Genomic DNA, 27,949 nt, shown 5'->3' on the forward strand with positions numbered 1-27,949 from the left:
CCTGGCAGGTAAGATACAAGAATCTGCCTGTCTCTCTCTGTCTACTACCAAAATTACATGTATACTATAAAAAAAACATGGTTTCTTAATATCAGACTTAGGTCCTCATGTTTCCAAGGCAAGCATTTTTACCAACTGATATAAGACATCACTCCAGTCCCCATTTAGCCTTTCCCACATTTGTTATGTGATGTGATGTGACATGTGATGGATGTAGGTGTGTGTGTGTGTGTGTGTGTGTGTGTGTGTGTGTGTGTGTGCGTGCGCGCGCGTGTGTGTGTGTGTGTGTGTGTGTGTGTGAGAGAGAGAGAGAGAGAGGGAGAGAGAGAGAGAGAGAGAGAGAGAGAGAGAGAGAGAGAGAGAGGCAGAGACAGAGACACAGAGACAGAAACACACACACAGAGACAAAGATCATAATAACTTAGTGGTTTTCTATTTAATTCATTGAGGAAAAGCTTCTTAGTCAAATGTAGAGCTCATCTATGGCTAGTTTCTGTATCCCCTGGCTTTGAGGATCTCCTGTTTTGTCTTCCTATGCTAGGATTACAGATGAGCCTATGTGCCCAGATAGGTTTTCTATGAATTCTAATGTTTTGAACTCTAGTCTTTATGTTTGTGTGGTTTGTGCTTACATCAATGGATGATCTTCACAGCCCACATTTAATATTTTAATATTCATCTGGACCAGAGATTTGTGAACTATAATAAACGCTAAGATTAACAAATGACAAGTGTAATGCACGAAATTAATTCTTGAGGTTAAAGGAAAAAATAAAGATGTCCACAGATGTAGTTGTCTAATGAGATTGTGATATTGCTGCTGTTAATGTATTTTGTGATCTTTTTTTACTCATTTTCCACCAGATTCATCACAAACATGAAATTTGGAAACCAAACAGTTGTGTCAGGATTCATTCTCCTGGGACTCACAGATGATCCAGATCTGCAACTCGTCATCTTCAGTATATTTCTTTCCATGTACCTTCTTACAATACTAGGAAACCTGTTGATCATTCTGGCCACCAGATCTGACTCTCACCTCCACACACCCATGTACTTCTTTCTCTCTGGTCTTTCTTTTAATGACATCTTTTTAGTCACATGCACAATTCCAAAGATGCTAATGAATATACAAGCACATGACCAGAAAATTACTTATGTAGGATGCCTGACTCAAGTTTGCTTTGTCATAATGTGTGTTGGCATGGAGAACTGTCTTCTTGCAGCAATGGCCTATGACCGCTATGTTGCCATTTGCCATCCACTTCGGTACAGGGTCATTATGAGCCCCTGTATCTGTATCCTACTTGTAGCATTTTCTGTGATGGGGAGCCTGGTGAACGCCTTGGTGAATAGTCTTATGGTGTTACATTTGTCCTTCTGCACAGACTTTGTAATCCCACATTACTTCTGTGAACTTACAGAGATTATTAAACTTGCCTGTTCCAACACTCTTATTGACAACATACTTATATACATTTCATGTGGCATATTTGGTGGTGTTCCTCTCTCTGGCATAATTTTGTCTTATAGTCAAATTGTATCCACTGTTTTGAGAATGTCATCGAAAGAAGGAAGATATAAAGCCTTTTCCACCTGTGGGTCTCACCTGTCAGTGGTTTTCATATTTTATGGAACAGGATTTGGGGTTTATATTAGCTCAACAGTTACAGAATCATCCAGGAAGCCTGCTGTGGCTTCAGTGCTGTACTCTGTGGTGCCTCAGATGATGAATCCCTTTATCTATAGTCTGAGGAACAGAGATATGAAGGAAGCCTTGAAGAAACTCATCAGCAGGATACTATCTCCTCTATGATACATCATTTCCGTTTGATCAGAATTTCTAGATAGCGCCAAGGAAACATAGGTCTTTCTCATCCAGAACATTAGATTCTTCTGAGTCATATTCTTCTAAATTTCTGAGAAATGAAATGACTCAGCCCTTTCAGGGAACCTTATTGTTATGTCTCCAAGACTGGGAGACAAATACGACAGTGCTGATGGCAATACTTCAGGGTGGTGGTTCTCAAAAAGCCCTTCTCAAAAACCTCCTGTTTGCTGTTGGATGAAGACTGTTGCCTGAAGCAGTCACAGCTGATCTTTCCTGACCAGTTGGCACCTGAATATTTTTTATCACAACTGATGCATCCCCAGAGTGCCCATAGTAAGTCACCTGGCTACTCCATTATTTGAGCTGACACATTCCTGTTTTTCCTTATACACCAAACAAAAAATTCCAGATTGGCAGCACCATTTTTCACTATTAAAGGTGACTTGATAGATTTTTATCAATTTTTTATTGTCTATGGAGTTTGGCTGTGTTCAGTGCTTTCTTGCTGCTCCTAATTATATCTGGTGCTTAGACCTGGGAGAAATCCCTTAGTTCTCCTTTTCTCTTCTCATCTTTATTTTACCAAATAAAAAACTTCTCATTCAGCTATCTTGTGGTATGGATCAGTTGCTTGTGTTGGCATCTATCACACACTATACCTGACTCTAAATTTTAGAATCTATCTATTCAGCAATTTTTTTCTCTACCTACTCAAGCTAGTTGGTTTCCAGTTCCTACATGTGTAAAAGCCCTAAGGAGTCATTTCAGTATGTTCTACTGTTCTCCAATTATGCTTTTATCCCAGGCTACCCAAGTACATCCTTTTGCACAGCAAGACCCTGTCAGGAATACAGATCTCTCATATTCTTGGTATTGTACTGAAAAAACGACAGGTCACTTAGCTTTTGACTGATTCCTACTGCATTTACTTCTCTGTCTCACTGTGTCTCATTGTTTTGCATCTGTATGATCTGCTATCCATATCTTTTGATGTTTATATACATTTCCTATTTCCTTTTTAGCTCATCTCTCCATTGTATTCCCCAGTTAGTGCTCTTGGAGAGAAAAGAAAATTCTCATTTTTTGCCTTGATACTGGGTTTTTTGTCAACCCCTAGCCAGGAATCTTTTGTGTTACTAACTATGGGATTCTCCCTGTTTCGATAAGATGTTTCACTCATCTTGCATATTTCTCAAGCCTCTTTCCTTTCTTGGAATCCATGATATCATTAATCCTGCCATGTTATTTTCTATTGCAGCACATTCTTGCCTTAATATAAGCTTGATTACCAGTGTCACTTCATAAAAAAATGCCACATCTAACTGCCAAATCTTCATAGGTCCTAATAAATTTTGACAAGGTACTGACTTATGATTAGAAGTTCCACACACTCAAGGGTTATTTTTTTCCTTCTATGCTTCTTGCCATACACATTAAGTCCTTCTTGAAAAAAACAAAGTTCCTTACAAGATTGACCATTGTTTTTTATTTTATTTAATTAATTTATTCAGATTACATCTTAATTGTTATCCCATCCCTTGTATCCTTCCATTCCTCCCTCCCTTCTGCTTTCACCATATTCCCCTGCCCTAGGTCTGTGACTGGGGGGGACTTCCTCCCCCACTAAATGGTCATAGGCCATTAAGACTCATCTTGGTAACCTGCTTATTTTTTTCTCTAAGTGCCACCAGGCCTCTCTACCATGGGGAAGTGTTCAAATATAGATCACCACGTTTGACTCAATCCCTGCTCTCCACTCAGTTGTGGGGAACGTCTTGTCCATTGGCTAGATCTGAGAAGGGGTTTGATTTTTACCACAAGTATTGTCCTTGGTTGGTGCAGTAGTTTGAACAGAATCTCTGAGCCCAGATCTGCCCATCGTGATGTTCTTCTTGTAGGTTTCTAGGACCTTCTGGAGTCTTTTAGTTCCCCATTCTCTCATACTTCTTTCACCTAGAGTTCCAATAGGATGTCCTCACAACTATCCCAATCTCCTGGTAAGAGAAGACTATCATGTGACATGCCTCTTGGGCTAGTGTCCAATTATAAGTGAGTACATGCCATGTGAGTACTTCTACTTCTGCATTAACTCAGTATGATAATTTCTAGTTCCATCCATTTGTTCACGAATTTCAGAATTTCCTTTTTTTTTATTTTTAGAGCTGAGTAGTATTCCATAGTGTAAATGTACCACAGTTTCTTTATCCATTCTTCAACTGGGGGACATTTAGGTTGTTTCCAGGTTCTGGCTATTATGAATGAGCCTGCTAGGAACATGGTTGAGCAAATGTCCTTGTTGTGTGGTGGAGCATCTTCTGGGTATAGTCCAAGGAGTGAAATAGTTGGGATTTGACAAAGCTCTATTCTAGTTTTCTGAGATAGTACCAGATAGATTTCCAAAGTGGTTGCACAAGTGTGCATTCCCACCAGCAATAAAGAAGTGTTCCCTTTTTCTACATCCTTGCCAGCATGTGCTGTCACTTGAGTTTTTTTTATTTTAGTCATTCTGATGGGTGTAAGATGGAATCTCAGAGTCATTTTGATTGGCATTTCTCTGATGACTAAAGACATTGACCATTTCCTAAAGTGTTTCTTAGCCATTCAATAATCCTCTGTTGAGAAGTATATGTTTAGTTCTGAGCCCAATTTCTCAATTGGGTTATTGGGTTCAGTCATGTCTAATCTCTTGAATTCTTTCTATATATTGGATATTAACCTTTTGTCAGATATAGGCTTGGTGAAGTTCTTTCCCCAGTCTGTGGGATGTCACTTTGTTCTCTTAGCAGTGTCTCCTGCCTTACAGAAGCTTCTCAGCCTCATAAAGTCCCATTTATTGATTGCTGACCTAAAGATCTTGAATTGTTTTTATTGATTTCTTCCATCTGGCTGTTTATATTTTCCTAAGTTTTTCCCAGTGCCTCTCTATAGGCCTCTTTTTTGTCTTCCACCTGTTGGGTTGTGTCTTCCTGCATTTGGTCATGGATTTTATTTGTTTCCTCCATTATCATCTTTATTACTAAAGATTTGAGGTCATCTTCTTGTATTTCAATAGTGTTTGAGTCCTCCAGGTTGCTTTGAGGGATAGCTGGGATATGTACATGCCATATTGTTTTGGGTTTTGTTATTTATGTTTTTATGTTGGCCTTTAGTCATTTTGCCATCTCTGATGTTGGGAGGTAGCTTCTGGTGTCGGGTGGAGGGAGTCTGAAGACAGATCCACCCATTTCTGGAAGATTTCCCTAGGCCAGGCATGCTGATGCATCACTGCTGGGATGATTTTAGTTCTTTTAACTGAGTTCATGCTGCTGAGTAATGCCTTAGCTCCCAGCTCACAGGCAGGCCCCTGACTAGGCTCTGGGGACTTGTATGCCTTCCTCCATGTGCCTCTGACTGGCAGGAGGTCAGACCTGCCTGTGAGGGTCTCTCTGACAATGATTCCCAGCTACCCTGGTCTGTGGCTCCCATTCGTGTCTCGGGTCTCAGACCATGCTCTGAGTCTGGTCACAGTGCCCCTGTGTGGCACCCAGGGTTTCTATGGAATGGAATGGAGCATGTGGAGGGGGTCTGAGGAGAGATGTACCCATTTCCCAAGATTTTCCTAGGCCAGGAGCTCTAGTGCTTCACTGCTGGCATGATTTCAGTCCCATTTACTGAATCTGTTCTGTCGAGGAAGGCCACAGCTCTCAGCTTTCAGGTACACTCCAGGTCAAGCTGTGGGGACTGGTCTGCTCTCTGTGTCCCTCTGGAAGGCAGGAGATCAAACCCACCCATGGGCCTGTGGTTCACACTGTGCAGATCTCTCTCACCCAGTGATTGTCAGTTCCCCTGGTGGTCTGTGGCTTCCAATAGTTTCTATGGTCTTTTCCATGCAGATCAGACACCTCATGTCCTTGTCACTGCCATCTTGGAATCCCCCCTGACTATTGTTTTATGCCCACAGTTCCCTCAGCTTTTGATTTAGACATAGATGACCTGGTCCTACAACAGGCAAAATAAAGTCCCCCAAAACTACCAAAAACTATTCAATGTCTTCCTTAGCCTCCTCAACCTTTACCTTCATCTACTGCTTCAAAGCACCTCCACTCATTGATTAAAAACCTCAACTTTTACAGGCATTGCAATTTCCTTATTGCCTTCCAACATCTTCAACCTCCCAAGTGCCATCACTTTCCCTGTTGCCACTAATGACTCCCACCATGTCTCACTCTGATGGAATTTTCCCCTTCAGGAAGGTGGTGGGAGACCAAGGGCCTCTCTAAGTCCTTGTCCTTTCCAATTTATTTGATCTCTTTTAGGTAGAAAAACATTTGGGCTTTTTCTCAAATGATGCCAATAGTTTCAATAAGAAATTCAATCACCATGTTCAGTCATACAACCTCACTTTTTATGGTGAATGCCTTCTTTTTCTACCTAGAAATCAATAAATGTAATCTACCGAATAAACAGAGTGAAAAGCAGAAGCCACATGATCACCTTATTAGTTGCAGAGACGACCTTTTACAAAATTCTACATTCTTTCACATTAAAGATTCTGAAGAAGTTAGGGAGACAGAAGACACACCTCAACATTATTACAACAATGTAAAACAAATGTACTTGTAATATAAACACCGACATAGAGAAACCATCTTCCCAAAATTGAAATCAAGAGAAGGATGTCCACTCTTCCCATACCTTCAACATTTTACAAGAACTCTTAGCAAGAACTGTTAGACAATGTAATGACATCAAAGACATAAAAAAGGAAAGAAGCTAAACTTTCTTTATCAAATAATTATTATGCTTTTATATATAATGTCCATAAAAGCTTTACTAGAAAGCCTTTATAGCTAAAAAAAAACCACTTTCTACAAAGTATCAGGATATATTAGTAGCATTTCTATACACAATTTAGAGGCAGAGAAAAAACTGGGACACAGTACCTTTCACAGTAGTGTTAAATCATATATTTTGGGGGTACCTTTAGTCAAGCAGGTGAAAGATTTGTATAAGAGAAGCTTTAAGGTATTGAAAAATAAATTGAAATAGACATAGGAGGGTGAAAAACCATTAATACTTATATAATAATGAGATTAACATACAAAAATTGGCCTCCTATCAAAAGCAATCTATAAGTTCAACACAATTCACATGAAATTATTGATATAATTCTTCACAGAAGTTTAAGGAAAAAAATTTCATATTTGTATGGAAACCCCAAAAAAGTCAGGATAGTTAAAACAAAACTCAAAATAACAGTAATAAACAATTACTACTGAGGTATTACTATGCCTGATTTCAAATTTGACTACAGAGCTATAGCAATAAAAAAAAAGCATGGTATTAGCATAAAACAGACACCTTGATCAATGAAATAAAAATCAAGCCTCTATTATGAGTCCAAACATCTTTGGAAGCCTAATTTTGATAAATAATTGGAAAATACATGCTGTACAAAGTTAGCATCTTCAGCAAATTGTCCTGGTCAAATTGAGTGGTTGGATGTATATGAATGTAAACAGATCCATATTTATCTCCCTTCAAAAATTCAACTCCAAGTGGATAAAAGATCTCAACATAGACTAGAAATAGCTTCTCTGATAGATAAGAAAGTGGGAAATCATCTTAAGGTCACTGGCACAGGAAAAGAATTTCTGAACAGAATACAAATAGTATAGGCACTATGATCAAAAATTAATAAATGGGATCTCAGGAACAGAAAAGCTTCTCTATGGCAAAGGATACCATCATTCAGACAAATCAGGCTACAGAATGGAAAATATTTTTTCAATCACACATCTGATAACATTCTGATACCTAAAATATGTAAAGAACTAAAAAAACACAGTATCAAGAAAGCAGCAGGTTTTCCAAAGATGAAACACAAATGGCTGAGTAACACTTAAAGCAATATTCAATGTTAGCAAAAGGTTAACCAAACCTACTTTGAGATTTCAACTTAGAGCTGACTTAATGTCCGCCATCACTAAAACAAATGACAGCTCATGCTGTGGAGTAGGGGAGAACACCTATTCAGTGCTGTCAGGGACACAAACCTGTGCAGTCATTATGGAAATCATTGTGATTATTCTTTAGGAATTCAGTAGTAGATCTACTTCAGGATCCAGCTATACCATCTTGGGGCATACACTCAAAGGACTTCATATTGTACTCTGGAGATACCTGTTCAGCTATGCTTATTGTTGTTCCATTCCTAATGATTTGAAATTGGAAACAGCCTAGGTGTTCATCATTGGATGAATGGATAAAGAAAGTATGATATATGAAAAGAATGGAATATTCTTTTGCTATAAAAATGTAAAAACATGAACCTGTAAGTTAATAGGTGGAGCTAGTAAAAGTCATCTTCAATGAGGTAACATACACAAAAAGACAAATACATTCAGTATTTGTTTTTTTCCCCCTGTGGATATTAGCTGTTAAGTCTTTGGAAACCAGGGTACAATCACTATAACCATAAAAGTTATATAATAAGTAAGGGACTAGGTAATAGAAAGTTTTCCTTAGAAAGAGGAAAATAGAATAGGTACTTATGGATGCATGGGGATGTCGGGGACAAAAACAGGATAATCAAATTATTATGGAGAGGGCAGAGATGGGTAAATAAGGCACTGTATGGAGGGATAACTGAAACTGAGAAATATTTGAAGTGACATATGTAAACCTCATAGAGTAGAAAAAAATTAAATGTACACATATATGAAAGAAATACAAATGGAATCATCAAATAACAGGAGAGACAAAGCTTCAACTAGTCACCTCTAACCATGAAAAAAACACTCCAGTGCTAGATATGGGTTACATCTGATCAAGTTGTTGGTTAAAAGGTCTATGTGGAAAGCCACAACTAGTCCAGGCTATTTCAAATGCTCTCCATTTTATAATTATATTAATAATTTATGATTATAATAAAAATATAACACCTATAAAGTATCTAAAATGCAATGAGATGAGATATCAACATATGATAGCTGTAATGGATTCTGATGGATTACTCTTTTTAATTGCCATTTCAGTTAGTCTTGGTGGTACAGGACGACCATAATCATAGACACCTTATATAATGAGGCACTAGCATTATGTATTAAAATAAGAATAATCTAGATTCGCTTCAGGCACACCCTGGGCAATTGTGTGCGTGTAACTCAGTGGTAAAGTTCATGAGGTAGATTTTTTTATGATCCTAATTTAAATCTCTAGTTCCAAAAAAAGACAAACACATAAATTGTCAAATTTATTTCATAGTCTTCTTGAGTGAAGAAAATAATTGTGTACAAAAGTGAAAGAACTTATCAAATTATTTGCTCAGTGTCATTATGCTTTTAATACTATAGATGGTGCTCCACTACTAAACCAGATATGTATGAGCAATTATTATATGTTGCATATTATCAAGACATCACTGGCTCTAACCTTGTTTTCTCTCTAAATAAGAGCAATAATAAATTGTAACCAACTCCCATTGATAATAACCCAGGGGTCTCGCTCAAACTAAGGCACCAGCCAAGGACAATACAGGCAGTAAACTTTATACCCCTACCCAAATCTAGCCAATGGACAGAACATTCTCTACAGTTGAGTGGAGAGTGAGGTATGACTTTCCCATGAACTCTGGTGCCTCATATTTGACCATGTCCCCTGGAGGGGGAGACCTGGTGGCACTCAGAGGAAGGACAACAGGTTGCCAAGAAGAGACTTGATACCCTATGAGCATATACAGGGGGAGGAAATCCCCCTCAGGAACAGTCATAGGGGAGGGGAATAAAGGGAAAATGGGAGGGAGGGAAGAATGGGAGGATACAAGGATGGGATAACCATTGAGATGTAACAAGAATAAGTTAATAAAAAATTAAAAAAATAACCCTCTATAGCCTAAGAAAGCAATCAAAAACTTCCCTACTCCATTAAAGGAAGTGGGGAATCATTCTCTTAAGGTTTCTTCTGCCTGATTTGGGATGAATAGTATCTTTGTAGGGGCCCAAATAAAACTGGGGAAATGGTGGTCCAGCATTTGTGGTGCAGTTTCTAAGTATTGAGAAATTACAGGCTTAATAAACGCACTGTGTGGGACAGTCTGAAATTCTGGGCCCATTGGGATTGGAAATTTTCTGTTTAAGTGTCCTGGGAGCTGTCTTTTTCTGATTAAGAACAGCAATTTAAGCACTTGATGCTGGAACATGAAGGATAAAGAATGTCAGTGTCCAGTATGGTGAGAGTTGATGCATCCTGTCTGGTCTGATCCAATGTCAGTGTTGGTTCTTTTGTTCTGAAAGATATAATTTCTCAAAATATTATTCAATATAAGTTTATAAGTGTATAAGGATTTGGGTGACAATTCAGGTAGAAAACTTCCTCTGTCATCTTCTCATTTGGAAAGCTACCAACCTACACTTCCAGCATACTCAGGTAATCAAGTTTATTTCCTCTCAAGTCTCTGCTGGGGTTGAAGACCAGGTAGCTTCTGTTGTACAATGAAGCTTACTTGTTTAGGGGTTAAGATTTTTTTATGTCTGGATAGAAGGTTTAAGTTGATAATGACAAGATGTAATTGAGATTGATTTATATTCAGAATATTACATGCACCAAGATAGGAAAGACATTTTCTTCAAATAGCCAAAACACTAAGAATGTAACATTTGTATAATTCCTGATTGTGTCATGCTTTTTCTTACTATAAGTAATCAATTGTATATAAGTGTAGTCATATAAATGTATGTGTAAAAAATAAAAAATGTCTAATTAATAATAAAAATACCCAAATCAGACACAAGCTACAAAAAGAAACAAATAAACAGAAAATTTCAGTTGTAGAAAATCTTACAAAAGATTTGTGAAGCTTATAAGAGCAGTGGTATATTTTCGGTATGTAATATTCTGAAGTATAGCTGGAAACTCAGCTGGTCTCTGGGGTCAGAGAATCAACTGTCCAAAACTCTCTAGTATTGTTAGTCTTGGTCTTTAAGGATATGAACCCATGGGCTTATAATTATAGTTATGTATTTGGTCTAATGAGGTGCTTTGAACATTGAGACTCCTGAGATTAAGAGATAAAGCATCCAGCTTGCAATATACTCAAAAGTACTTAAAAAATCTTACAATATCTTGAACTCAGTTCAGAGATAATCCGTCTTTAACCAGGAACCTGTTCCTTCATGTAGAGTGTTTCCATTTCTAAGGGAAATTTCTTCCATTTGCAGCATACAGGTGAAATACTTATATTTGTTCTTGAAGCCAGAATACAGACCCTAGAGCTAAGTTTTAGAAATAAGGGAGGCAGGTTGAGATTACCAAGCTGGTAAATCATACATAAAATGGTTAGAAACAATTGCATACACTTTTCCTCAATTATCAATTTTGTCTTTAATCTAATGAAATTCAATATGTGTCAGTTTTTTATTCTCCCCACATTGTAATGGCATGTGCCATTTCTTTCAGAGAAAAAAAAGGCCTATTCTCTTAACTATGGACCCAGCTCTCCAGCATTGATAAAAGGCCTATTCTTAAATACAGTGAGTCTTAATATTAATTCAGACACTTGTATTTATTCTTAGGCTAATTTTGTACAGGAAGTTTAGCATGTTTATTAATTACTAGGTAGCCATATCTAGGTAGGAAAAAGCTGGATGGTGCTGCCTTCAAATTGATTTCCTCGCTTTCCATACCTAAAGGCTAAACTGGAAAGACCAACGCATAAATAAGGTGTTTCTCTAACAAATTTCATTTTAAATGTTCCTTGTGGCTCATGTGTTTTAGTAACTTCTTACTGTCTTTTCCCCCCTTAAGATGCATGTGTAACATGGAAGGTGAAAATAAATCAGTTGTTGCTGATTTTCTCCTTCGAGGATTGACAGATGATACAGAGGTGCAGCCCTTCATCTTTGGACTGTTTCTATGTGCTTACCTGATTACCATCTTTGGGAATGTTCTTATAGTGTTGGCCATTAACTGTGACTCTCATCTCCACACCCCCATGTACTTCTTTCTCTGTCATCTGTCTCTCAATGATATGTATCTAGTCAGCATCATAGTCCCAAAGATGCTGGTAAACATTCAAACACAGGATCAGAGGATTACATATGCAGGTTGCCTCAGCCAGGGCTTCTTTGTTGCAGTTTGCACATTATTTGAGTGTTTCCTTCTTGGAGTAATGGCATATGATCGCTATGTAGCCATTTGCTATCCTCTAACATACAAAGTCCTCATGAGCCCCTGTTTCTGTCTTACTCTGGTGCTTCTCTCCCTGTTCATCAGTGTTGCAAATGGTCTGCTGCATAATGTGATGCTGCTGCACTTGTCTTTCTGCACAGACCGGGAAATCCTTCACTTCTTTTGTGAAATTGCACAAGTCATCAAGCTGTCCTGTTCAGACAGCCTCATTAACAACATTTTGATATTTGTTACAGCTTTTATTTTTGCAGGTGTTCCCCTGATTGAAATCATTTTCTCTTATACTCATATTGTATCTACAGTCTTGAAACTGCCATCATCCAAAGGGAAGTACAAAGCATTTTCCACTTGTGGGTCTCATTTGTCAGTCGTTTCCTTGTTCTATGGGACAGGTTTTGGTGTATACATTACCTCATCAGTAATTGATTCACCCAAGGAGATTGCTGTGGCTTCAGTGATGTATTCTGTAGTTCCTCCAATGATGAATCCCTTTATCTATTGTTTGAGGAACAAGGATATGAAAGAGGCACTGCAGAAAGTTTTTGGTAGGACACCGCTTCTGTGATGTATGGAGAGCCTTGTGCTTGGATTTTAAGAGTAAGTGAAAGTGTCAGGGTTGGTGGAAAGCCAAAATGCCTTCAATTTCTTCTAATATAATGACTCATTAAATTTAACTTTTCATCTGTCTTTATTTAATTTTCCTTCCTTGAAATAGGACACTCAATTTTATTTTTATCATAGTATACTTTATTTTATGTGTTTGGTGTTTTGCCTGTATGAATGTAAGCATACTACATACATACCTAATGGTCATATAAACCAGAAAAGGGTTTCAGATACTGTGGACCATGTGCTAGAATTTGTTGGGAGCTGCAACGTAGGTGGTGGGAATTGAATCCAGATCCTCTAGAGGAGCAGGCACTGGTTTAACCACTGAAAAATTTCTTTTTTTCCAAGATATATATTATTTTATTAATTTGTTCTTGTTACATCTCAATGGTTATCCCATCCCTTGTCTCCTCCCATTCTTCCCTCCTTCCCACTTTCCCCTTATTCCCCTCCCTTTTGACAGTTCCTGAGGGGGATTTCCTCCCCCTGTATATGCTCATAGGGTATCAAGTCTCTTCTTGGTAACCTGCTGTCCTTCCTCTGAGTGCCACCAGGTCTCCCCCTCCAGGGAAAATGGTCAAATATGAGGCACCAGAGTACGTGAGAAAGTCATATCCAACTCTCCACTCTACTGTGGAGAATGTTCTGACCATTGACTAGATCTGGGTAGGGGTTTAAAGTTTTACACCCTGTATTGTCCTTGGCTGGTGCCTTAGTTGAGCGGGACCTGTGGGTCCAAATCTGCCTATCATAATGTTCTACTTGTAGGCTTCTAGGACCCTCTGGATCCTTCTACTTTGCCATTCTCCCATGCTTCTCTCATCTAGAGTCCCAATAGTATGTCCTCCCCACTGTCCCAGTTTCCTGGTACTTGAAGGCTTTAGTGGGACAAGCCCCTTGGGCTAATATGTAGATATAAGTGAGTATATACCATTTGAGTCTTTCTGCTTCTGGGTTAACTCACTCAATATGATCATTTCTAGCTCAATCCATTTATCCACAAATTTCGGGAATTCCTTGTTTTTAATAGCTGAATAGTATTCCATAGTGTATATGTACCACAGTTTCTTTATCCATTCTTCTATTGATGGACACTCAGGTTGTTTCCATGTTCTGGCTATTATGAATAAGGCTGCTATGAACATGGTTGAGCAAATTTTCTTGTTGTGTGCTGGAGCATCTTCTGGGTATATTCCAAGGAGTGGAATAGCTGAGTCTTGAGGGAAGCCCTATTCCCATTTTTCTGAGATAGCACCAGATTTTCAATACTAGTTTGCATTCCCACCAGCAATGAAGGAGTGTTCCTCTCTCCCCAGATCCTCGCCAGCATGTGGTTTATTTCTTTAGCCCAACATAGATTTAATTTTATTAAAGAGTATATGTCCAGATGTGTTCATTTGTGCACATATGTATGAGAATGTTATATGTGTGTAAGTAATTACTGAGGCCAGAAGGCAGCTTTAGTGATCTTTGAGCAGAAACTATGGTGTTTGTAAGCTGCTCAACAATAGTGCTGGAAAGCTAACCTTTGGGAAAGTGGCAAGTGTTCTGAACAACGGAGTTATTTCTTCATCCCCCATTTATGCCTGACTTTAAATCAGTAACCACAATTTCTTCTTTCACAAGTTCCAGGGAAAGGTTATGAAGTCGAGTTTCTAATTTTAGTCAGTGTGTGTGTGTGTGTGTGTGTGTGTGTGTGTGTGTGTGTTGTGCTGTAAAATTCCTATCCTATCACAGTCTTGGAATTATGTCTACTGTGAAAGGAAGAAGTGGATATGGTCAATCTCTGAAGGAATCACTGCTGCAAATTATTGGATGAGTGTCTTTCTCTTGCTCTTATTGATAATATTTTTATTAGTTGATGAAAAACTGTTTGAGATGACTATGAGATATCTGAAATGCATAAATGCATATTAAGATATTTAAAAATTATTTGAGAATTTCATACTCATGTCAAATATTTTTCTACTCAATCCATCTCCCTGTCATCCCTGAATTTCCTTTCCAAGTCTTCTCAACTTCACGCACTCTTTTCTTGTTCAAAGCTACTGAATCCATTAGGTGGTCTCAAGGATATGTCTAAGTGTGGTAGCACTCCCTGGAACATAGGCAATCCAGCATAGGCTACATTTCTGAAGAAACCTCACACTCCTTAGAACTTATACATCGAAACAATGAATATTGGTACCTTTTATTAAAAGCATTTCTGACTTAAAGAATGTTATGGTACAAAGAATAAGTCTCGGTATGAACACATACTTGGACTGGGTTCTCCTTCAGTTTCCTGGGGAAGGAGAAATTGCAGCTATTATATCCATGGATGACAGTAGATACACAGAAGCATGGGTCACCTCTGGCCTAATGATAATTTTTATATGGATTAGCAAGCTTTTATTTTTTCTAATGGACTAAATGTGGTACATGTACATGAAAACATGACAAATTCCTGTCGAAATTAATGTTTGTTTTCTAATATGAAAATAGGTTACAACTTATATAATGAGAAAAGTCTACCTGTAGAAGATGAAACTATCTGTCTGTTCCCAAATGGAAATTATGTGCTTTATTATAATATAAATGTACAGAAGACAGAAAAAAGTAGAAGGCATAGTAATCAAGGGGAAAGTAATTGTGTTTCTATATGTGTCATTTATTATTTTGATCTGATGATTGATTCATTGAAAAGTGCTATTTGCACAGAGTGTAATACAGTCTATCACCTGCATGGATCTACTTTATTTTCAACTTGACTGTATTTGGAGACATTTGGGTAAACCTATATATATTCCTTTTAGGGCATATTGGGAGGGTTTTAACTGAGGGGGGAAGATGCTTCCTGAGAGTGGAGGATATAATCTTCAGGGCTTGTGGATGAGACTAAATAAAATAATGGAAAGGAGAAAGCACTCTGACCACTGCCACATCCCTCTCCTTGCTTATGTGTAGATGTAGGCAAGTTCCATTGTCATTCATACTCCACCATGTTGGACTAAATCCTAAAACAATGAACCCTACTTCAAATAATATTTATTAGATTTTTACTCACAACATCATGAAAAGTAACCAACACATAACTGCTATGAATATGTAATGAATTTTATGATATAAACTTGGGTGTTTTGACATTGACAAAACATTTATTGAGACTATATACTCTAGTTATGCTCAGATTTTGTGGGAGCCAATTAAATAAATTATGTTTATAAAATGAAAATGCTTTTTAACTAATGAATGCGTTAAATGTGTTGTTATATTTTTCTCTTTTGCTTCCATGTCTATAATTGCATTGAGTTTAACAGTGGCCTATATATTTGTAATTCTTTTGTCTACTAGGAATGTACCATGACATTAAAATTAAGAACCAATTTTTATAGTGGTATAAATTTGTATCTTATTTTTCTGTTATTGTGTTTAAACACATTTGAATATTTTCCTACATATATTCTTTTTTTTTAAATACATTTTTATTAATTTATACATATTACATCTCAGTTGTTAGCCCATCCCATGTATCCTCCCATTCCTCCCTTCCTCCCACTTCCCCCCTACTACTCCCCTCCCCACCCCTAAGTCTGTGTCTGAGGGGGACCTCCTCCCCCTGAATATGCTCATATGGTATCAAGTCTCTCCTTGGTGACCTATTATCTTTCCTCTGAGTGCCACCAGGCATCTCCGTCCACGGGACATGTTCAAATATGGGGCACTAGAGTTTGTTTGAAAGTTAGATCTCCTTCTCCACTCAACAGTGGAGAATGTCCATCGGCTAGTCCGGGTAGGGGTTCAAGGTTTTTACTGCCTATTTTTTCCTTGGCTGTCGCCACAGTTTGCAGAGGACCCCAGGGCCCAGACTCGCCTATAGTTTTCCAGGACCCACTGGATCCTTCCATTTCCTCTTTCTCCCAGGCTTCTCCCACCTAAAGTTTCAATAGGATGTCCTCCCCTCTTACCCACTATTCTGGTAGGTACAGTTTTTCATGGGGACGTACACCTTGGACTAGTGTCTCGATATAAGTGAGTATATACCATTTAGCTCTTTTTGCTTCTGTGTGAACTCACTCATTATGACAATTTCTAGTTCAATCCATTTGTCCACAAATTTTGGAAATTCCTTGTTTTTAATAGCTGAGTAGTATTCCATAGTGTAAATGTACCACAGTTTCTTTATCCATTCTTCTATTGAGGGACACGTAGGTTGTTTCCAAGTTCTGGCTATTATGAATAAGGCAGCTATGAACATGGTTGAGCATATGTCCCTGTTGTGTGGTAGTACATCCTCTGGGTATATTCCAAGGAGTGGAATAGCTGGGTCTTGAGGAAGCCCTATTCCCATTTTTCTGAGAAAGCACCAGATAGCTTTCCAAAGTGGTTGTACTAGTTTGCATTCCCACCAGCAATGCAGGAGTGTTCCTCTTTCTCCACACCCTCGCCAGCATGAGGCGTCAGTTGAGTTATTGATCTTAGCCATTCTGATGGGTGTAAGATGGAATCTCAGTGTCGTTTTGATTTGCATTTCTCTGATGACTAAGGAGGTCGAGCATTTCTTTAAGTGTTTCTCAGCCATTTGATATTCCTCTGTTGAGAATTCTCTGTTTAGCTCTGCGCCCCATTTCTCAATTGGGTTATTTGGTTTGGTGGTGTTTAATTTCTTAAGTTCTTTATATATTTTGGATATTAGACCTTTGTCAGATGAAGAGTCAGTGATGATCTTTTCCCAGTCTGTAGGCTGTCGCTTTGTTCTCTTGACAGTGTCACCAGCCTTACAGAAGCTTCTCAGCCTCATGAGGTCCCATTTATTAATTGTTGATGTTAAGGCCTGGGCTGTTGGTGTTCTGTTCAGGAAGTTGTCTCCTGTGCCTATGAGTTCCAGACTCTTCCCCACTTTTTCCTCTAACTGGGTTAATGTCTGTGGTTTTAGGTTGAGGTCTTTAATCCACTTGGACTTGAGTTTTGTGCATGGTGACAAATAGGGGTCTAATTTCATTTTTCTACATGTAGACATCCAGTTAGACCAGCACCATTTGTTGAAGATGCTGTCGTTTTTCCATTGAATGGATTTGGCTTCTTTGTCGAAAATCAGGTGAGCAAATGTGTGTGGATTCATCTCTGGGTCTTCAGTTCGATTCCATTGATCCACTAGCCTATTGCTGTGCCAGTACCATGCTGTTTTAATTACTGTTGCTCTATAGTACAACTTGAGATCAGGTATGGAGATTCCTCCAGCGGATCTTTTATTGTATAGGATTGTTTTTGCTATTCTGGGCTTTTTGTTTCTCCATATGAAGTTGAGAATTGTTCTTTCAATATCTTCAAAATATTTAGTAGGTATTCTGATAGGGATTGCATTGAATCTGTAAATTGCTTTTGGTAAGATGGCCATTTTTACTATGTTGATTCTTCCAATCCACGAACAAGGTAGATCCCGCCATCTTCTGATGTCATTTTCAATCTCTTTCTTCAGAGGTTTAAAGTTTTTTTCAAATAAATCCTTCACTTGCTTGGTTAGGGTTATTCCTAGATATTTTATATTGCTTGTGGCTATCGTGAAGGGAGTAATTTTTCTAATTTCTCCCTCTGCCTGTTTGTCATTTGTATATAGGAAAGCTACTGACTTTTTTGAGTTTATTTTGTATCCTGCCAATTTGCTGAAGGTGTTTATCAGCTGTATGAGTTCTCTGGTGGAATTTTGGGGGTCACTTATATACACTATCATATCATCTGCAAATAGGGATAATTTTACTTCTTCCTTTCCCATTTGGATCCCCTTGATCTCCTTTTGATGTCTTATTGCTCTGGCTAGAACTTCAAGAACTATATTAAAGAGATATGGGGAAAGTGGGCAGCCTTGTCTGGTCCCTGATTTTAGAGGGATTTCCTTGAGTATCTCTCCATTTAATTTAATGTTGGCTATTGGTTTGCTGTATATAGCCTTTATTGTGTTTAGAAAAGTGCCTTGTATTCCCGATCTCTCCAGAACTTTAAACATAAATGGGTGTTGGATTTTGTCAAACGCTTTTTCTGCATCTAAAGAGATGATCATATGGTTTTTCTCTTTCAGTTTGTTTATATGGTGGATTACATTGATGGATTTCCGTATGTTAAACCATCCCTGCATTCCTGGAATGAAGCCTACCTGGTCATGGTGAATGATGTCTTTGATATGCTGTTGTATTCGCTTTGCGAGTATTTTGTTGAGTATTTTTGCATCAATGTTCATAAGAGAAATTGGTCTGAAATTCTCTTTTTTTGTTGGGTCTTTGTGGGGTTTAGGTATCAATGTGACTGTGGCCTCATAGAAGGAGTTTGGTAATATTCCGTCCATTTCTATCTTTCGGAATAGCTTGAATAATATCGGTATTAGCTCCTCTTTGAAGGACTGGTAGAATTCTGCGCTGAAACCATCTGGCCCTGGGCTTTTTTTGGTTGGAAGACTATCAATGGTTGCTTCTATTTCTATAGGCGAAATAGGGCTATTTAATTTGTTTATCTGGTCTTGGTTCAATTTTGGTAAATGGAATCGGTCGAGAAATTTGTCCATTTCCCTTAAATTTTCAAATTTTGTGGCATAAATGTCTTTGAAGTAGGTCCTTACGATTCTTTGTATTTCTTCGGTGTCTGTTGTTATGTCTCCCTTTTCATTTCTGATTTTGTTAATTTGAATAGCTTTTCTTTGTCTTTTAGTTAGATTGGCTAACGGTTTGTCTATCTTGTTAATTTTCTCAAAGAACCAGCTCTTGGTTTTGTTGATTCTTTGGATTGTTCTCTTTGTTTCTAATTTATTAATTTCAGCCCTGAGTTTGATTATTTCCAGGCGTCTACTCCTCTTGGGTGTTTCTGCTTCTTTTTTTTCTAGGGCTTCCAGTTGTGTTGTTAGGTTGTTTATGTGGGAAGACTCCATTTTCTTTTTAAAGGCACTTAGTGCTATGAATTTTCCTCTTAGCACTGCTTTCAATGTGTCCCACAAATTTGGGTATGTTGTTCCATCATTTTCATTGAATTTCAGGAAGTCTTTTATTTCTTCCCTTATTTCTTCCGTGACCCATGTGTCATTAAGTAGAAAGTTGTTTAGTTTCCACGTGTTGGTATGCTTTTTGTTATTTCTATTGTTGTTGAAGTCCAGCTTCAGACCATGGTGATCTGATAAGATACAAGGTATTATCTCAATCTTCTTGTATCTGTTGAGGTTTGCTTCGTGACCAACTATGTGATCAATTTTAGAGAACGTTCCATGGGGTGCTGAGAAAAAGGTATACTCCTTTGCGTTTGGGTGGAAAGTTCTGTAGATATCTGTTAGATCCATTTGATTCATGACATTGGTTAATGAGGTTATTTCCCTGCTTAGTTTTGAAATCAAAGTCCTATCCTTGAGTGAAAGTGGGGTGTTGAAGTCTCCCACTATTAATGTGTAGGTATCGATGAATGGGGCAAGCTTTGTTAATAACTCTTTTACAAATGTCGGCGCCCTTGTATTCGGAGCATAGATGTTCAAAATCGTGATGTTTTCCTGGTTGACTTTACCTTTGACCAGTATGAAGTGACCATCCTTGTCTCTTTTGACTAATTTTGGCTGAAAGTCTATTTTATTAGATATTAGAATAGCTACCCCAGCTTGTTTCTTGTGACCATTTGCTTGGAATATTTTTCCCCAACCTTTCACTCTGAGGCAATGTCTGTCCTTGTGGTTGAGATGTGTTTCTTGAATGCAGAAGAATGTTGGGTCGTGTTTATGCATCCATTCTGTTAGTCTGTGTCTTTTTATTGGAGAGTTGAGACCATTAATGTTGAGAGATATTAATGACCAGTGATTGGTAAGTCCCTTCATTTTTGGTATTTATAACAATCGAGTTTTTGTGAAGTTGTGATTTTGCAATGGTGTAGTTATTTATTTCTTATGTATTTTTGGTTGTAGTTTGACCGGTTGGGGTGGAGTTTTCCTTCTAGTAACTTCTGTAAAGCCGGATTTGTTGCTAGGTACTGTGTGAATTTGTTTTTGTCGTGGAATATCTTGTCTTCACCTCCAATGGTTATTGATAATTTTGCTGGATATAGTAGTCTTGCCTGGTATCTGTGTTCTCTTAGCGTTTGCAGAACCTCTGTCCAGGCCCTTCTGGCTTTTATGGTCTCTGCTGAGAAGTCAGGAGTGATTCTGATAGGTTTGCCTTCATATGTTACTCGTCCTTTTTCTCTTGCCGCTTTTAATATTTTTTCCTTGTTCTGTATATTTTGTGTTGTTATTATTATGTGGCGGGAAGATTTTCTTTTTGGGTCTATTCTATTTGGTGTTCTGTAGGCCTCTTGTATGTTCGTATGCATCTCCTTCTTCAAATTGGGGAAATTTTCTTCTATTATTCGGTTAAAGATATTTTCTGGGCTGTGGAGTCGGTTGCCTTCTCTTTCCTCTATCCCTATTATTCTCAAGTTTCGTCTTTTCATGTTGTCTTTTATTTCATGAACGCTTTGTGTCAGGAACTTTTCAGATTTAGCATTATCCTTGATGATTGTTTCCAATTGTGCGATTGTATCTTCAAGTCCTGATATTCGTTCTTCCATTTCTTGCAATCTGTTGGATAAGGCCACCTCTGAGATGTTTGCTTTCTTTTCTGATGCTTCTCGATCACGTTTTTCTTCCGTGCGTTCTTTTATGATTTCTTCCATTTTTATCTTCAGGTCTTGAACTGTTTTAATAATTTCCTTCATCTGGTTATTTGTGTTTTTCTGAAATTCTTCAAATGCCTCTTTATATGACTCTTTTAAGTCATCAGCCCTCTTGTTTGCTTCCTCCTGCATTTGTTTACAAAATTTATTTGTTTCTTCCAATATCATCTTACTTAATAAGGATTTGAGGTGGTTTTCATGTATATCCATTGTTGTTGGGTTCTCCAGGTTGTTTTCATTAGGATTGCTGGGATCTGGAGATGCCGTCCTGTTTTGGTTTTTGTTAGCATTCTTTCGTTGTCCCCTTGTCATTTTGGTGACTCTAATGTTGGGAGGTGGTTTGTAGTGACCTTCCCTGTTTGGGAGTGGATAGTTGATGTCTGATTATAGGTAGGCAGCCCTTACCTGTGGGGAACAGGGAGTACTTCCCTGGACCAGGCTGGTGATTCAGTTTCTACTCCTGTAGATTTTTCTCAACACCTTGGGCTCCAGGCTGAGTCCTGCGAAGTAGGTTTCTGTTTGGGCCTTTTCCCCTTACTGCTGTATCTCAAGTCAGCAGTATTGGGATCTAGAGTAAGGTCAGCACACAGGCTCTCTGGTTGTGTAGGTTGGTCCCAGCTGTCTGTCTTTCCTGTTGCTTTGTAGCCAAGACCCCCGGTGGATCAGATCTTCTGGGTTGTAGCTGTCTTTTAGCTCTGCCTCTACACTGTGTAGGTGCGTCCAGCCTTTCCCATGAATTTGGGAGTTCTTGCTGGGTCTGCAGGAGCTGACACAGCTAGGATCCGCCTGTTGGAGATTACAGGATCTGTGCCTGTAACCATATGGCTTCAGGCCACTGGCAGTATCTGAGGAGGTAGCAGTTTCCACGCCCCTGTATGCCAGGCCACTCCCAGCTTGCTATAAATTAGCAGTTATACCCTGCCCGCATGAGCCACAGCTCCCTATATTGTGGGATACAGCTAGGGAGAGCCCAGTCAGAGCCAGCAGATCGTCCAGTGGCTGGGGCCAAAAGCCGCTTAGACCGCTCCCAGACGCTTTAAGGCAGCAGTTATTCCCTGCCAGCAAGGCCCACAGCTCCGGATAAAGTGGGCGGTCCTAGCGAGGGCGCGCAAGAATGACCCCTGCTAGGTCTATTTTTCAGGGAGAGCCCAGTCAGAGCCAGCAGCTCGTCCTGGTGGCTGGCGACATAAGCTGCTTAGACCGCTCCCAGACGCTTTAAGGCAGCAGTTATTCCCTGCCAGCAAGGCCCACAGCTCCAGATAAAGTGGGCGGTCCTAGCGAGGGCGCGCAAGAATGACCCCTGCTAGGTCTATTTTTCAGGGAGAGCCCAGTCAGAGCCAGCAGCTTGTCCCGGTGGCTGGCGACACAAGCCGCTTAGACCTCTCCCAGACGCTTTAAGGCAGCAGTTATTCCCTGCCAGTAAGGCCCACAGCTCCGGATAAAGTGGGCGGTCCTAGCGAGGGCGCGCAAGAATGACCCCTGCTAGGTCTATTTTCCAGGGAGAGCCCAGTCAGAGCCAGCAGGTCGTCCTGGTGGCTGGCGACACAAGCCGCTTAGACCGCTCCCAGACGCTTTAAGGCAGCAGTTATTCCCTGCCAGCAAGGCCCACAGCTCCAGATAAAGTGGGCGGTCCTAGCGAGGGCGCGCAAGAATGACCCCTGCTAGGTCTATTTTTCAGGGAGAGCCCAGTCAGAGCCAGCAGCTTGTCCCGGTGGCTGGCGACACAAGCCGCTTAGACCTCTCCCAGACGCTTTAAGGCAGCAATTATTCCCTGCCAGCAAGGCCCACAGCTCCGGATAAAGTGGGCGGTCCTAGCGAGGGCGCGCAAGAATGACCCCTGCTAGGTCTATTTTCCAGGGAGAGCCCAGTCAGAGCCAGCAGCTCGTCCCGTGGCTGGCGACATAAGCCGCTTAGACCTCTCCCAGATGCTTTAAGGCAGCAGTTATTCCCTGCCACCAAGGCCCACAGCTCCGGATAAAGTGGGCGGTCCTAGCGAGGGCGCGCAAGAATGACCCCTGCTAGGTCTATTTTCCAGGGAGAGCCCAGTCAGCGCCAGCAGCTCGTCCCGTGGCTGGCGACATAAGCCGCTTAGACCTCTCCCAGACGCTTTAAGGCAGCAGTTATTCCCTGCCAGTAAGGCCCACTGCTCCGGATAAAGTGGGCGGTCCTAGCAAGGGCGCGCAAGAATGACCCCTGCTAGGTCTATTTTTCAGGGAGAGCCCAGTCAGAGCCAGCAGCTCGTCCCCTCGGCTGGCGAGAAATCTCCTGTATTTTCCCTTTCTGCTAGAGAAAGGCAGAGTGCGTCGCCTTAGGGCAGCAGTTATTCCCTTCCAGTAAGACCCACAGCTCCCGATAACCTGGGTGGATCTGTCGCGGGCCCACAGAGATGGACCCAGTTAGTTCAGTTGTTTGGGGATTGTCTGCAGCCGGGCCACGCAGCTGGTGCCAAAAGGGGTTCAGACCGCTGGCGTGAATCTCCTGCCGGAGTACTGCCAGTTCCCTTTAGGGCAGTAGTTAGTCCCTGCAAGCGTGACCCTCGGCTCCCTATACCGTGGGCGGACCCACTGGGCTGTGGGAGCAGACCGCGCCGGTTACTAACGGCCCCAATTTGCCGGGTCAATCCTTTGCGTCTGGCTTCAGCTTGAGCGCAGGACGCGGACGCGGTCCCCAGTTCTAGTTGGTTTTGGTGAGACTCGCCACCTGTGTTTCCACCCAGGTTAGGCAGGTGCCGTCCGCAGTTCAGCGTGGTGTGGATGAAGAGGATCAATGGTAGTTTCACCCTATTCGCTGAGACTCCTCAGGCTTGGGGCTCCGGAAACTCTCCTCCCCAAGTGGCGAATTTGGGTTTTTTGTGCTGGTTACAGCTTGATTGTGGATTCCTTTTCAGAGTTTGGGGAGTGCGTTTAGCCCTCGGGGCTGTCGCTTGTCCCGGGGTTGGACCCCCTGGTGGTCTGCGGAGTTTGGGGCCCCACTCACCTACAGTTCTTAAAATCCAGCAGTCTGTGGTTCCATTCAAGTCTCTGGTCTCCTCGGAGAAGCTCAGCTATGGTGCCTACTGGTCGACGCCATCTTGGAATCCCTACACTATAATTCTTAATGACAGACAAATTTGTAATTGTTTTTTGCTGGTCAAAAAAAAGCTTTAAAAGTAAAAGCAAGTTAACGTCCTTAGAACAGACAAGCGCAAGCGCGCGCGTGCACACACACACACACACACACACACACATGTAAGGTGATATGATTTTCATCTCAGATAGGACATTGACCTTTGACTCAGGAAGCAATAGCTGCAGGCAGAGATGGGTGTGTCCTATAGTTGCTAATTACAATGTCCATATGGACTGTGGGTGGTGAGGAAGCTGAGTTCCTTCTGGAAAGTGGGACAGCAGACAAACAAGCTCAGAGGTGTCAGCAGCAAGCAGCTGCTGTTGCCATGGTGAAAGTGTCCACCGATGCTGTTGCCATGGTAAAAGTGTCCACCGATGCTCCTCATTTTGCATGGGAGAGTTTTTTCTTTTTTTTAAGCTTTGGGTTTTCAAAACCCTCTCATTAATACGAAATTTGCCCACTGCTTATGTGGTTTCTCATCTATAGGAAAGGGGTCTAATTCAACAACTTCTTGCGTGAGTGGCCATAACCAAGATCTGAGATGGTCCTGTCGGTGGTGTTCCCACACCAGCCATATTCCGTGCCTGAGACCTAAGATCCTGGTCTGGCTGCTCGCCCCAGAAATCCTCCCTACTGGGTTTTCGTTAGCCACATTCCAAACCGCAATAAGGAGGAGAATCTTTGGAGGTGTGGAGATTGTTTAAAAATAATAACAGATGGGTGACTTCCAAGAAGACCCAATCTTTAGCTCACTCAAGCTCCCTCTCTCACTGCCTGGAAACCATTGTGCAGCGGGAGGCTGCCTGTACCATTGTGGAACCTCCCTACATATATTCTGAATCAAATAGAAGATGCTTTTGTTTTTTGAGCTTTCTACACTCGGGTATGTGCAATATATGACTAAATGGGTGGCTCAATGACCTTCTAGTTAGCTAATTCAAATATTACCAAACATCAGAAGAAAGCACAACATTTTCTTATCAGTCTTAAAGATTGTATTGTATCCTAGCATTAATTAAATTTCCCTATATCATAAAGTTGCACGTCCTAGTACATATGATAAAACATTTATTTTCCTTCTTTGGTAATAGTGTTATAACCTTTTCATTTAACTCCCTATACTTTTATAATGTAAAATTGTTATTTATATATTTGATAAGTTAATTCTGTTAGTCATCTAAATATCTAAAATATCTAAATATCTAAAATCTTTCTTGAAGATTTTATTTTTAAATATTATTACATATGTGTATCTATGTGTAGTTTGTGCAAAGAATTGAAGTGCCCATAGAGTCCAAAGGAGAATGTCTAAGCCTCAAGAGGTGGTGTTACAGACAGTGGTGAGCCAGTAGACAAGGGTGCTGGGAATCAAATTCCCATGCTCTGAAAGAACAAGTGCTTTTCTCCACTTAGCCATCTTATAGTTCAAAAGTTTAGCCTTTGTGAGCAAAACTCTGATTTTATTTAGTATTTTTTCCACTTTTTATTTCATAATTGTGGTACATGCGTGTGTGTGTGTGTGTGTGTGTGTGTGTGTGTGTGTGTGTGTGTGTCTGTGTGTGTCTGTGTGTGTGTGTGTGTGTCTGTCTGTCTCTCTGTCTGTCTGTCTACAGAGGCCAGAAAAATCTATTCCCTGGAGGTGGCTTTACATTTTTGATTAACTCAAAGTAGGTGTATGAACTGAGTTACAGTACACAGAAAGACCAGAAAGTGCTCTTGACTTGGAAACAATCTTCCTAGCCCACATAATAATTTTGATTAAACACTGTAGAATATGCCCATAACTTCTTTCTTTCTCTCCTTCCTTACTTTTTTCTTTCTTTCTTTCTTTCTTTCTTTCTTTCTTTCTTTCTTTCTTTCTTTCTTTCTTTCTTTCTTTTCTAGAGATTAACCATAGTACTTAGTATATACTAATCAAACACTCTGTCATTGACTTTCATCCCCAGGCCCACAAGTGCCCATATTAAGCACAGGGCCAGGTGGTTTTAGCACAAAATTCTACCAGACTTTCAAAGAAGATTTAGTATACATTCTCCTTGAACTATTTCACAAGATAGAAACAGAAAGAGGACTGCCAAACTCATTCTATGAGGCCATAGTCATTCTGATGATACCTAAATGACACAGAGAGGCTTTCAGACCAATTTTCTTTATGAATATTTATGCACAAATACTCAATAAAATACTATCAAACCAAATCAAAGAACACATCAAGGATATTACACACCATGATTAGGTAGGCTTCATCTTAGGGATGCAGGGATGGTTCAATATATGAAAATCTATCATTGTTATCCACCATATAAACAAATTGAAAGAATAAATCACATGATCATTTCATTAGATGCTGAAAAGGCCTTTGATAAATCCCTATACCCTTTCATGATAAAAGTCTCAGAGATATCAGGATACAAGGCCTGTATCTAAATACAATTAAGGCAATATACAGCAAGCCAATAGACAACATCAATCTATATGGAGAGAAACTTAAATCAATTCCACTGCAATCAAGCACATAATAAGGATGTCCACTCTCTCCGTACCTATTCACTATAGTACTAGGTAGAGCAATAATACAACTAAAGGATATCAAAGGGATACAAATTGGAAAGGAAGAAGTCACACTATTACTATTTGCAGATGATATGATAGTATACATAAGTGACCCCAAGAATTCTACAAAGTAACTGCTCCAACTGATAAACACCTTTAGCAAAGTGGCTGGATACAAAATCAATTAAAAAATTAGTAGTATCTCAAACAAAAAAAATCTGAGTGCTGACTACATCATTCTAAACTTCAACACAAACATACATACATATATGTATGTATATATATAATTTATTTACACATGTGTGTGTATGTTTACAACACATCTCTTGTATCCAGTTCTTAAGGAACATCTTGGAAGTGTGAACAGAAAGATTATAAGAGTGAGAAGATGAACAAGTCTGCTGTGAGAAACTGTATCCTAGAATCAGCAGTAACTCTATAACCCAGGACATATCAGGCAAAAATTCAGATATTCTTAAGAATTATTTACTTCTCTTAATCTGAATATCAGACTGTTGAAACAATGGGCCCCAAAGAAACGGGAATTTCCCCAAGAATATCATATCAGGAGATGGTAAAAGAACTGCTCATAAGAGGATCTTGTCTCCTGGGAAGATTATAGAATCTAACAACTTGAAAGACTGCCTTAGAGGATTAGACTGAAGTTTACATAACGATGAGTTAATGATGGACAGGGCCACAACTTGATTAAGACTACTTAGATGTGGCTATTATTGGCCCTCTATTTAAAGTTCAATTCGCGTCTAGAACCTGAAGACGTGCTTGTGTGGTTAATGGATCTCTTTTTTCCACTTTCCAATGTGGCCATGATATCTAAATCTTATTTTTTTTTCTATTTTCTGCTTCTAATTTCAGTATTTTAATTAGAATTAACCTGGAGCATTTATTGTGACCTCCAAGTTTAATAACAAAGTTATGGTACACTCATGATACTTCAACCATATCATAACCTAAAAATTCCTGAACATTGAGATCATCATAAACGTACTAATAATAAAGGAGAATACT

At 39.7% G+C, this 27,949-nt stretch overlaps 2 protein-coding genes across 2 annotated transcripts in view; both read left to right on the top strand.

The window, feature by feature from the left end:
- Positions 1-877: 877 nt before the first annotated feature.
- Positions 878-27,949, top strand: part of LOC311598222 (olfactory receptor 7G3-like) — a gene marked incomplete at both ends in the record, with an annotated part of 43,310 nt that continues 16,238 nt past the window's right edge. Inside the window, one exon of the mRNA XM_084783238.1 lies at positions 878-949. Within this exon, the coding sequence (XP_084639364.1) occupies positions 878-949 (72 nt within the window). The remainder of the gene's footprint in view (positions 950-27,949) is intronic.
- On the top strand, positions 11,619-12,563 carry LOC311597495 (olfactory receptor 7G2-like; the record flags this gene model as incomplete). The annotated part of the gene is made up of 1 exon (XM_084781714.1): positions 11,619-12,563. One exon carries the CDS (start codon positions 11,619-11,621, stop codon positions 12,561-12,563), a length of 945 nt encoding a protein of 314 aa, XP_084637840.1.

The sequence above is a fragment of the Acomys minous genome, assembly GCF_964271855.1.
Source record: "Acomys minous genome assembly, chromosome: 5".
NCBI lineage: Eukaryota > Metazoa > Chordata > Mammalia > Rodentia > Muridae > Acomys > Acomys minous.